Here is a 12485-nt window from a genome sequence, read left to right as displayed (position 1 = left end):
CTTTATCTTGTTTATTGGTCTATTTTCATTGAAACCCCTTAATGAAAACTCATAGTTTCAAGGTCACTGTCTTCAGTAAAGTTGTTTTGTTAAACTCAAACTCTAAAGTTTTTTTTTATTTTGAATCTGTAAGGTTTTAGAAACCCCAAATATGTATCTGTATAATATTTAGAAAACTCTGTCTGCATTTAGGTATTTTTGTAACGATACATACTTAAGAGGCTTTGTTTTCAGTGTTTTCTACTCATTGCTCTGTTAGCTCTTTGTCTTTAACTGTACATTTGTTTATCAGAGAGTGAAGGGTCTGTGAATATACCTTGTCAGTGAGATTTTTTTTAGTGTCTAAACTTTAAAAATGTCAATTTGTTTGTTCATAAAAATTCATGAAATTCTGAGATAGGCCTCTATATTAGTATATTTATATAAAAAAAAGTTTTCTCACACTTTTTTTACACTCAAGCTTTGGTGAGCCCTGGTGGTGGCCAGGACCCCCAGGCTGGGAACCAGTGGAGGGCACTTTATTATGTGTGTTTTTTTCAGACCATGTCATTCTGGGTCGTACACACTGAGAATGGTTTAAACATTCTACAATAGGTTAAAGCAGTGGTTCCCTTTCATTAATATACCCTTTTAGAAATATCTTTTCAGCCACTATCTGAGCAGCACAAAAACATTTTTGTTAGAAGAAAAATCCTATATAAAGACTTACAAATCAGTGCTGTGCATCAGCATCAATTAAATGCTTCATTTCAAATGTATGGAATCATCACTAAATTCATGGCAAACCAATGTTTTGTCATCATGCAATAACACTAAAACGGCATTGAACTGCATCTTTTTGATAAGTTGCACTCCCAGTGCAGTGAAGCTTGTGCTATTTTTAAATGAACTTTTTATGTCAGGAACCCCTAGGACTAAATGTAGACCCATTTGAGAAACACTGTTAAAGCACTGTCTGTGATCCTCTGATAAATTGGTGTTGAGTGGACTGCCACTTATATGCCATGACAGCTTTACAGTAATTATGCAGACTTCCAAGAGTTAATGTGGTAAGGATTTATTGATGTTAAAATGCTACACATAGCACCTTTTTTACATGTCAGGGGCCCACAGTAAGAGGGTCACTGACACAGGTTGGAAACCCCTGCTGTTTATTGTCCAAGTGAATACAAAACCAGAGGGCTCAGAGAGAGAGACACATGAGTGGTCAGTTATATGCTTGCAGCATGTTTGTGTTTTTCACTGTGATTGAAGAAATCCTTTATTCAAAGGAAGAAAATAATACATTTGAAACAAGCAGTCAAAGGACACGGGTCAAACATCTACACCTTGTCCTGTTAGCATGTTAACGTTACTGTGGCTAAACAGAAGACGAAATTAAACTCTCAAACATTATAGCCTATTTAACAAGTCTCAGTAGTATGGCACCATTTTCAGCCTGTCATAGAGTCCAGTGTTTCGTGATGAGAGTACTATTTACAATTTAAAAAAACAAACAAAAAATGAATCAACAAAGGAGTTTGATAAGCATGTGTTTTTAAAAATAGTGCTTGAAACGAGTGACTTGACGCAAAACTATGTACATACCTGTATTTGTCAAAGCTTGTTTGCCTTTTATATACACATCTTTTTTTCACATTGTTAATAAGCCACATCAATCATATTAAATATAGCAAACATGTCTGCTGCAGTAAAAAGAACGGGGAGAGAAATTAATCAATTCGAATGACATATAACCACGTGTGTATCACATTTTCAACATAAAACATATAACAATAATATTAATACCAATAGTAATGACATTATTCGAACAATTAAAATGGAAATCTCTTTTCAGCATCTCTTCTTGATGAAATAATTCTCCTCTGCATCGTTTTTTCCAGTCATTTTGCTATGTACAAGAAACATTCACAACTGTATCCTTCCGGTAAATATCTCTTTTTAATACTCACATTTGGTTTTTCAGTGTTTGCCATTCTGTAACTGCTCCAAGATCCTGTGTAGACCTGAAATGACTGACCTCATAATATCACCAAGTTTTCTGGCATTTACAAGGAAAAGCACTCACATTTTGGGGATGTTTGTTTTCCAACTACGAGATCGATATGATTTCATATCTGTTTATCCAGCATGTGTTTCTATCGATCTTCACTCCTCTGGGCGAGGAGGCAAACAAGAGGATTTCCCAACATGTCAGACTTTTCCTTTTAAAAACTCTAAAAGCTTTGATTGTACTGTAGTGGATCTGGATTCACTGAGGAATGATTCTTCTGTCGGGAGAGCGAGTGCAACCACTGCTTAGCTAGAGGATGACAAAGCATTACATTTTCTTTTCTTTTTTTTGTACAAGAGAATGTCTTACACATCAACTTCAAAACAATCAAGAATGCTTACTTGCTGCAGGACATGAATAAATACAGGAAAATGAAAAATCAACTTCTTCTAGTCAAGTCAAACTTTTAACAATGACCGAAATAAAAGAAAGAGAACTCATCCAGAGGTCCAAAATGATCAACATCAACAACAACAAAAAGAATTCAAGTGGAGGAAGATAAAAATGATGACACTAACAATTGTACACAAGTGTTTGTGCTTGTGAGGACATTAAAACCCATCACCTGAAATATACCTCAAAATAAAAATGCAAACGGGTTCATCTTGCATCCGAAGCAAACAAAAACAAAACAGGGTCTGTTGGTTTTATAACCCCAGTATCCCTGACTACAGATCTGCATTAAGTGGGTTGCTTGAAATAAAGTGCAGGATATTTCTAGCCATAAATTCCATATTCTATACTTTTTTTTTTTCATACACATAATGGATTAATCTCATTGTTGACAAGTAAAACCGTTCAACAAAGAAATCACTGAACACTGAAAGATTACATTCTTGTAGCAAAACTATGAGCGATGCGGATGTCCTGTCAACTGCCAGTGCCAAAAGCACGTTGGAGTTGTACTGACAAGGATAGTGTGTGTGTGTGTGTGTGTATGTGTGTGTTTTTATGGTGCGTTCAGATACAAAGCGAGTCAAAAGACCCCAACCCTAAAACCGAATTGTGACTGTTCATTGTTCAGATGAAAAAATAAAGTCACATGACCAAGAAGTGCTTTTGATGCTTGGTCAGATATTCCTGTCCCTCTGTACATTCATGAAGTGGAAACATACCACAACCTCTCTTCTCCTCAGTTCATCTCCTGCTGTTTGCCTGTTTTTGCATCTTACAGTTTCGGGTTGCAACTACCGATTACTGCTGGTTATTTTCTTGATTAAAGCTGCAGAAAATAACCTTTATAAAAATATATAGTCGTATTTGCTGAAAACTTCACTATATCCTGACAGTAGTACATGAGACAGATAATCTGTGAAAAAATCATGTTCCTCTGGCTCCGCCTAGTGCTCCTAATGGCATATGCAAAAATCCACCGGGCCTGAATGAAAACAACCAATCAGAGCAGAGACAGGTACCCTTTTGGAGCCAGAGGAGCCTGATTTTTTGACAGATTATCTGTCTCATGTACTACCGTCAGCATATAGTGAAATTTAGGCAATTAATTTTTATAAAAATCACTTACTGCAGCTTTAATTGTTTCTTAAATAAAATGTCAGACTATGAACAATGCTAGTTTTTGTTGATCAAGTCATCCCTTAATCTACTACCAGTGATAATGGCTAATAATCAGCTTCCGCTGATGAAATATGAATCATTTACCCACCAGTGACACCCAATATTAACTCAGTAAATCTAAAATCTTTAGGACATCTATCACTTGTGTTGTCTTGCTCTTTCACTTTTGACTTTAAGAATATCCTACATGAAATGGGTGTATTAGTGTAGTTTTTTTTAATTTAAATATTAAATAATTGATGCTAAACTAGCCATAATCTTTTGCCTCTGAATGTAAATTGTGCGTTGTGTTGTATCTGAACGCGGATCTGTAAACTCAGCTTTAAAAACTCACATTTATCTCTCTGTAACACTTAAACTCAACTGAGCACTCTTCACTGCATTATTGTAAACAAAGGACTCGTATGATAATATGACTTAAAATACAACACAACGATCCCCTCCCCCCACAAAAAAAAATTACAAATTTGAAACCAAAGAAAGAAACATATAGGCCTACGTTTCTTCAGCTTTGTTTGTTGTGTTGTCTAGATGTATAAGGCTGGTCCAGTCATTGTGTGTTTCTGGCCATTAACAGTGTCCTACTGTTCCTGGTCAGCCGGTCAGAGGTAGAAGCCAGTGGCTGGTGGGTCGGGGAGGCTGGGCAAAGTCTCTGGGCCGGGCATCTGGACAGCAGGGGGTGCTGTTCCATTCCTATTGGGCAGGGCACAGCCTCCAGGGTAAGTGCTGTTCAGGATGCAGCCATTCTCCATCTGTATAAGACAAGAGGACACTGTGAATAAAGACAGCTGGAAGAAATATTATGAAATGCAGAAATGTGTTGTTAGCTCAAAAATAGGACCCCTGTTGTATTTGATTTGAATTACTCAATATCCAGTTTCATAGCTGGCAGCTGTTCATTGAAGCAAAGAATGTGTTTTTTTCATGGCTGATTGTTAGTTAAAATAGAAATGTGCATAATTTTATATAGTGTTTGCGAGAATTCAGTTGGGATACTTTATTTAAAATAAAGCTTTGTGGATTTTAACAATGGCTGCACAATAGGAGTTTCCTCTGACTGTCATGTATATTTATTTTGAAGTGAGATGTAGCTAAATATGTTGTGTATGAAGGCTGAAAGCAGCTGGAATAAGGGAAATGTTCCTGTTGGAGGACAAAAGCCTATACATAGGAGTCATGTGATGACCTCAACCACTCTGTGTGCTTTATGTGTACGTTTGTGCACAAAATGCATCTTGGTTGACACACAATAGGTCTGATTTTATTTATCTGTGTCAGCCTGAAATCCATGCGGTACAACAAATGCTCATCACAGAACACAAAGTGACATCTTTAAACCGTTCAGTGACACTTTACTGATCACCATGGGCTAAATCATTGTAGGCCTTTGAGCCATCCTAACTATTTAGGAGCAGTTGAGATTGTTGTATTCAGTATCAGAACTGTCACTGTTTCTGACCATTGACAAATCCAGATTAAACCACCAGTGTTTCATCACTAAATTTGAGTATGTTTCATTGTATTTGTCTAGTATAGGAACATACAGAAATACTACATTTCATACTTTCTGTTAATAAATTGGTATTATTTGGATGCGTTGTATTTGTATTGTATTTCATTGTTTTAGAAATGGTGAGAAATCTCTCACCATTGTTTGTATATGAAGGAGTTCCAACCCACAGGTTGCAGAAGTTAAGAAGAGATGTTTCAGGTTTGGTTAATGTAGAGCAATATTTTCAAACACTTTCAGTTTCTGCAGCAAATATAAACCACACAACCCTTCCATTTTTTGTAGGTCACAGAGACAGACCGAGAAAACAAACTGCACCAGCACATCACGTCTTTCAATCTTGCAATGACCCTTAATGAACAAAACAAACAAGATACAGATACAGAAAGAAGACAGCTCTGTGCCTCTTCTTAGGTGAGCTATTTTCCAATTCTGGCACATGCAGTAGACATGTTAGACTTGCCACTACCAGGAGTGTAATGATTCATGTGATTGTGATTAAAGTTTGATTCATTTTGTAAGGATTTAATGTTTCTTATATGTGCAGTTATGATGTGCAGTAGTGTATGTTTGAAATGCATCAAATTGTGTAATGATTACAATGACAATCATAACAATTTAATGAAGTCTCATAGTATTGGTATAAATGTATTGGTAATGCACTACAGGAGAGAATATCAATTTACTTTTCAAAAGAGTGTGCTAGTCAGACAAATTCCAAGGGTCCTTCACTAAGGAACTTGAATTTTCTCTGCAAATGTCATAAAATGTTGACAGATTACCCTGCGGCTATTGACAGGAAAGGTCAGACTGTGACCAAGCTCGTTCAGAGCTGTGTCATGAATATCCACAGCAAATTTAATTAGAATTTAGAATTTATTTTCATTAGCTTTTGAGTCTTGAGTATTTTGACATAGTAGAGTATTTTGGACCCCCATTAGGGGTAGCCAAAGCGTGATAGGGGGTCACAAGGCAATACAATGTATTTTTCTTATTTTATAACTGAATTGTATAAAGTTCCTAAAAATATCATGAAAAGCCTACTAATACAATATTGACAGCAAACAATCTGCTCAAAATTAATCTAAATTGCATGTTTTACTGAAACTTCCTGTATTTATTATGTTCACTATTCGGGTTCATTGTACAGTTTATCAGTTGATCTATACTATTATTTGTATGCATTGAATATAATATAAAAACTAAATATGTGACTTAGTCTGCAGTTTACTCAGTGATTTAAAGGAAAAGGTTGGGAACCACTGCCCTAGAGCACAAGTGATTAAATGTCAAAGATATTAATTCTACTATGTCTGACCAAGAAAAGAAAATTCTCACGTTTGAGAACCTGGAACAATTTTTTGGGGGGGATTTTTACTTAAAAAATAATCAAAATATTTGCTTTAATTTTGTTTTGATCAATTAACAGACTTATCATTGCAGCTCTCTATCTAAGTATTGGACTGACCCCTGGAGCACCGCTACTAATGTGGCTAAATACTGAGAATGTTGCCAGAAACAATGATGATAATGCTTGATTATACAGTAAAGCTTTTTGGAAAGTTTTGAGAACCATTTCCCCAACATTATGGGTTGTTTTGCTGCTGGATATTATGAAAAGTAAGCGAGATGCCTGTTGACCTTACATTTCTTTGTTACACATATTGTTCCCAAAACTCAAGAATGACCTTCCGAGCTCAAACTGTTTTGGGTAGTTACTATTTCAACACTACCAGCATGTCGGTGTTTCAGCAATCTCACCTTATCGGAACTGGGGTCGTGAGGGATCTCAGTAGTCCCAATGCCATAGTGGTCCAACTGCCGGCAGGGCTTTTCCACTCCAAGGATCTGCTCCAGGGAGGCGTTGGGGGGAGGGCACTGCGACAGGCTGGAGATGACCTGGGCCAAAGGAACTGGGATCTGCTCCGACTGCTGTTTATGGTTCAGCCCCTGGAATGATGAAACCGTGGACACAGCCCCGTGCTGTTGTCCACTCCCCCCAAACAAACTTCCACTAACAGTGTAATCCGCATTGTCAATATCTGGCATGCTATAATCCATGCAAGTATCTAGTGAGGTGTTTGTCAGAGGTTTTTGGCTGTTATCAAGGCAGGGGTTGCTGCCCAGACTCTCGCTGAATCCATATTCCTGCCACTGGGATTTTCTTGCTGAGTGCTCTGCACTGGAGATGCCACACAGTCCGTTGAGGTTGGCTGCCTTCTGTTTGGCATGGCACTGCTGTGAGAGATGGTTCTGCATTCTGGGTTGCTGCTGCTGCTGAAGGTAGCGTTGATGTGTTTGCTGCTGATTAAGCTTGCCATCCAGCTCTGAGGCCTTGCCATTTAAAATAGTCTGTTGAGTGTTATAGTGTTCCAGTTGTATCCCTGCACTTGCCAGAATGTCTTGGGCTGTCCATTGTCCATTTGGGATGGATTGATTTTGACCCAGCATGTCTCCATTAACTATCCTGTTGGCCAAATGGTCACTCTGCTGGCCCCAGTCATGCGTCACTTTACTGGGTCGCATGTTGAGGTGCTGTTGCATCTGCTGGGACAGCTGGACAATGGGGGTCTGCCCCACCAGGGGAGGCTTATGGTGAGGAAACTGCATTTGCACATTGACGTCAGAGGTGGAATTACTTTCAGGTAGTGACACTGTTGTGGCTGTCGCTGAGGCAGTACTGGGAGGCACCTGTCCTCCATGCACTGTGGAATCAATCTTTCCCTCTATGGAGTCGTAGATGTAAGAAAGGATCTCATCGTTCGTCAGTAGGTCGTCCAAAGTGGGCACACGTTCAGGGTCCATCTCAACTCTGATCATGCGCTCATCCAGCAGCAGCAGCTCAAGGTCCTCGGCACTCAGCCCGAGACCTTCCAGAGCCCCAAACAGCTCGCCGTTTGAACAACCCCCCTCTTCTGAATCCACAACACCATGGCCTTCCAGGGAGAGGGAGTCCAGAGTAGCCAGCAGTGGGTCAAAGCTGGTGCCTGCCTGTGTAATTCCTGGACCCAGCACACCATTTCTCGTCTCGTCCCAGCTCCTGTGCAAGCTGGGGGGTTCAGAGTCAGAGAAGCCCATTTGGTCTCCAAAGAAGCTATGGAATGACATTTTGGGCTCCACGGCAGGCTGGCAAACATACACCGACTCATCCTGACTCATGAGTGCCCCTAGTAGAGAGCCAGGGTCCAGACCATCCCTCACCAGCCTCTCAGTCCGGCTCTTCTTTGACTTACTGCCATTTTTCTCATGGCTTCCATCTCCAAAGCCTGCTATGGGATGGTTGGACTGGTAAAGCAGGGCCTCTCCTGTAGCAAAGGTAAAGGGTAGATGCATGGAGCGCTTACGCAAGTGTTCTCCTCCCTCCTCATCCCTATAAAGACAGAAAAATTGATTATTGTCTGAAGACCTCACCATGGCAATTCATTTAGGAATTAATGATCAAAGTTGCTTGCTTGGTTTCAGGAATTTCAGTTTGCATAAGTGTAAAAATGGGAGTCTGTGGCACATCATAACTGAAAACTATACATGCTTCCCTTTTTGGATAAACATTTTGTAAACCAACAAAATTTACCATTTGTAGACTAAATAACATAAATATATAGGAACATACAAAAGAGGCCTCTGGGTGGCGATGATGTAGTCTGGTTTGCCGTTCTTGTACACCAGCCTGGCATTGGCCTGGACCCATTTCCAGCGATTCTCCTTGGTAAGGAGCCTGAACACAGTCAGGCCACTCTCTCCAGTCTTCATCACTATAAGTATGAAGAATACAAACAGTTATAATAAGTGAATTGAATTACAAAATTAATATAAACCTACTAAAGCTCTGTATTTTAGCAATGACGGAGTTCAAAGATGTACTTACATTTCTGCATATTGGCATTACTTATTATAACTTATATTAAATGGAAATCTAATTGACAGAAATCCTATCATCCCTAGCCCGGGAATATCAATAGAAACATGAAATCTGGCAAGTAGTTGCTGAGAAACTTGGATGAAAGTGGACCATAAGGATGGACTGACAACCCAACTGACATCCTCTAGCAAGTTATCACACATATTCAGTAATGTGTTTTCACTGCTTTACATTGCAATTTACTGAGGGTGAAAAAGTTAATCATGAGCACTTATACAAGATGCTCTTGATCTTGAAAAAATGCACGTCAGAGCTCGTAAATCCAGTGTTCTCGCTTCCTTTTGTACAATTTTGAAAAGCAGAGAAAGTAAACTGGGAAAGCTTTGACAGCCACTTAATCCTTCAGCATGGTATTATGTGAGGCTCAATGAAGGAGATCAATTGGCTCATCTGTGTAGAAACTCTACTTGCTTTGACATCTTGATATAACTACACTGACCCTTACTCTACAGTATGGAGAGAGTGGTCTGTGTGTTGGTTCTGCCGTATGGATCATCTCTGATGCTTTTGCTCATGCAGTGGATTTGTGGGCCCTATCCTCTCCTCTGGCAGCTCTACAGCTTTGCTCAATCTGCTCCGTAATCCAGCAGGATTACTTGCGAAAGCTGTCTGAACTCTCTGACCAGGTTGGACTAGACCTCAACTTTTCTGACCAGGCTAAATCTAAAATAGGAACAATCTTCTGTCAGATAAACATCACAGATGGATGGATTCATTTTACATATACTCATTATGAAACAGCTTCAGGCTACATAACCAGCATCTCTTTGGGCCAAAGTGTGCTCACAAGTAGTCATTTATACAGCAGCATTAAAATAAAGTTATTTTTAACATGGGTGAAGCCAAAAGTGTTTGTTTTGTGTACTAAGTAGAGAGAGTTGCACGGTCAAGAAAAAAAAGCACTTTCCACTTCAAAATCTGTCTTTAAGTTGGTGAAAGCTTTTAAAGCCATACTTTTATGATAGATTAGTATGTTCGGTTTACTTGAAGTACATTTCTTTTAGTGCAAATTATGTGAAACTTCCCAACTTTCACAAAAACCTCTTTCCTAACTTGTTGGCTTCTGTAAAATGACAGGGTAACAGACAATATCTATATATGTTTTTGACATTTCATTAGACTTTTTATTCAAAAGCAACAGTGGAGTGATGACAGGAAGCAAGGGAGAGAGAGAGAGAGAGAGAGAGAGAGAGAGAGAGAGAGAGAGAGAGAGCGAGAGAGATAAAACAAATGTCACGGGCGACCAATAGAACTTACTTCTGACATGGTTCTCTGCGCAGTACAGCATATCTGCTGCATGGATGAACTGATAGCCAGATCCTCGTACCCGCAGTTCGGCCTCTGTGTACCCCAGCACTATCTTCCCCCTGTACGTTAAAAAAACATACTTCATTTTCAAGCACATCCTATATCCATATTAAGTGAAGTATTACAGCAAAACGAATACACAGAAGAATAAAACCACAAATCCTTTTTTAATCAGCAAAACTATGAGGCTTCTCCTACATGTAACATTAATTCCTGGTACTAATGCTTTATCCTCACACAATTCAAGGAATTAAGTAATTTTACATAAGTATGTGTGTATGCTGCATGCCAGTATCATTACTTTGCGTCGCAGGCCATGGGTGTGAAGTCCAGCTTGTGTTTGGTTCTGAAGATCATGTTCTTTGTCCTGATCTCCAGGATGGATGGAGGCTGCAGGGGAGTCGCAATGGCAAAAAGGGCGAGCTGAGGCGGGACCTTTCCTCCGTTTTCTTGCCGCTGGTTCTGTCCATGCAGAAACTTGAGTCTGCCCTGGATGTTCAAAGCCTGTAGAGAAAATAAAATAAATTAAGTTTGGAATAGTTGTCTATCGTATCTATCGTATCCCATCAGTGCGTACAGGTGGCACAGAAACGCTACAACACCTGTTATTCACTAAGGGGCCGACACTAGGGGAAGAAACATAAAGAATGCGGCTGTAAGAAGTGGAGACGATGGTTACGCACTGTAACACAGGGCACAGTAGGAAATGGGACCGTCTTCATGTGCCTAGAGGCTGCTGTGTTCCATTCACCAGGAATGTATGGAGAGTAAGTGTGTGTGTACCCAGCACTATAGCTGACCGCAACCCCCCCCACTCGGAGATTTATGTTAGCTGCTGCTGTTTTGTTGTCTGTACGAATCAAATCGTGATGACTCTCCAGCGGCAGGGTGAAATGTTGAATCACCTTCCATACATCAGGCAGTTGCAGCATTTTATGTGCAGAGACATGTGCGCCGGCCCTTGTGCCCCCACCACCTATAAGAAGCATGTTCCTCCTGCCCACCCTGAGAGAGATGTGTCTGAGAACACTCAGACGTGTGGCGTAGCTCTCCCCAGGGGCACCCCCACTGACAGGACGTAAAGGTTTTTCCAATAGGCTAAATCAGAACCTACTGATGGAGGAATGGACCCTATGCATTGGAAAGCAGGCGGCTACATTATCTTTTATCTCTGTCATTAACCTACATTTTTATTAATCACCCTACTATGTATAGAATGTATTCTTTTAACACACATCCTCCAATAAAATACAGAAAAATATTTTTTTTTACATTTTATACTGTGCTTTGGTCGTACCTTTCACCTTGTACCAGCTCTTTAACATACTGACCAGTTAAAAAACTACTGGTGTAATTTGCTTTATTTAAAATTCTCTATCAAATCAAACATACTTTGACTCAAACAGTAACTTAACTATGTCATATGCTACTTCAGTACACAAATGGGAGTGGACTGCAGCAGACAGGTTCAACCTACCAGAAAGCCAGAGGAGTTGTCCAGGAGGCAGCGAAAGCGACACACGAAGCTCCGCTCCAGGAAGGACGAGTTCTCTGGGGGAAGCTGCTCAGGGTTGTAGGTGACTAAAGATGAGCTGCTGTCTGGTTCCATCTCTGTTATTGCAAACAATATGAGCTGCAGTCAGTGGCAATGGGTATAATGTGGTGAGTATAAAGTAGTCAGTTTAAGTCCGAGCAGTATTCATTTGGCAGATATTTTAGATTTAGCCTTAGTGTTTAAATTAAAATGATTAATTTTAGTCACATGTTAGTCATTTTATTAAAGATGTTACAGATTCCAGTACGTGATCAGCTGATACCAATCTGATAAAAGTGTGTTATGTATACATTATTTCAGCCAATAGATGCTCCTAAATGTTACACACTGGACCTTAAAATGAACACTTCTTCATATCTCTCTGTGCTTCGCAAGTCTACTTTTGAATGAGGCAATCCAAAAATTATTTAATCAGATTCCTCTCAAAATAACAACCCTGCTCATATTGAGTTTTACTTGGAAATATGTCACTCACCATCAGCTGCAGATGGTCTGACTGCTATTTCACTGTGACTTCAAGTATTAGTTTGTGTTAAAGATTAGAGGCCTTTACTATAGAGGTGTT

General features: G+C 39.6%; 1 protein-coding gene across 1 annotated transcript in view; it reads right to left on the bottom strand.

Annotated features, from left to right (window-relative positions):
* Positions 1 to 1041: 1041 nt before the first annotated feature.
* LOC127365478 (aryl hydrocarbon receptor-like) overlaps positions 1042 to 12485 on the bottom strand; it is a 41043-nt gene continuing 29599 nt past the window's right edge. The window contains exons 6-11 of the mRNA XM_051403588.1: positions 11843 to 11976; positions 10667 to 10869; positions 10315 to 10424; positions 8749 to 8890; positions 6900 to 8508; positions 1042 to 4380 (exon numbers count right to left, since the gene is read on the bottom strand). Of these exons, the coding sequence (XP_051259548.1) occupies positions 4231 to 4380; positions 6900 to 8508; positions 8749 to 8890; positions 10315 to 10424; positions 10667 to 10869; positions 11843 to 11976 (2348 nt within the window). The 3' untranslated portion in view covers positions 1042 to 4230. The remainder of the gene's footprint in view (positions 4381 to 6899; positions 8509 to 8748; positions 8891 to 10314; positions 10425 to 10666; positions 10870 to 11842; positions 11977 to 12485) is intronic.

The sequence above is a fragment of the Dicentrarchus labrax genome, unplaced genomic scaffold, assembly GCF_905237075.1.
Source record: "Dicentrarchus labrax unplaced genomic scaffold, dlabrax2021, whole genome shotgun sequence".
Lineage (NCBI taxonomy): Eukaryota > Metazoa > Chordata > Actinopteri > Moronidae > Dicentrarchus > Dicentrarchus labrax.
The sequence above is the reverse complement of the archived record's forward strand: the minus strand, read 5'-3'. Positions and strand labels throughout refer to the sequence as shown.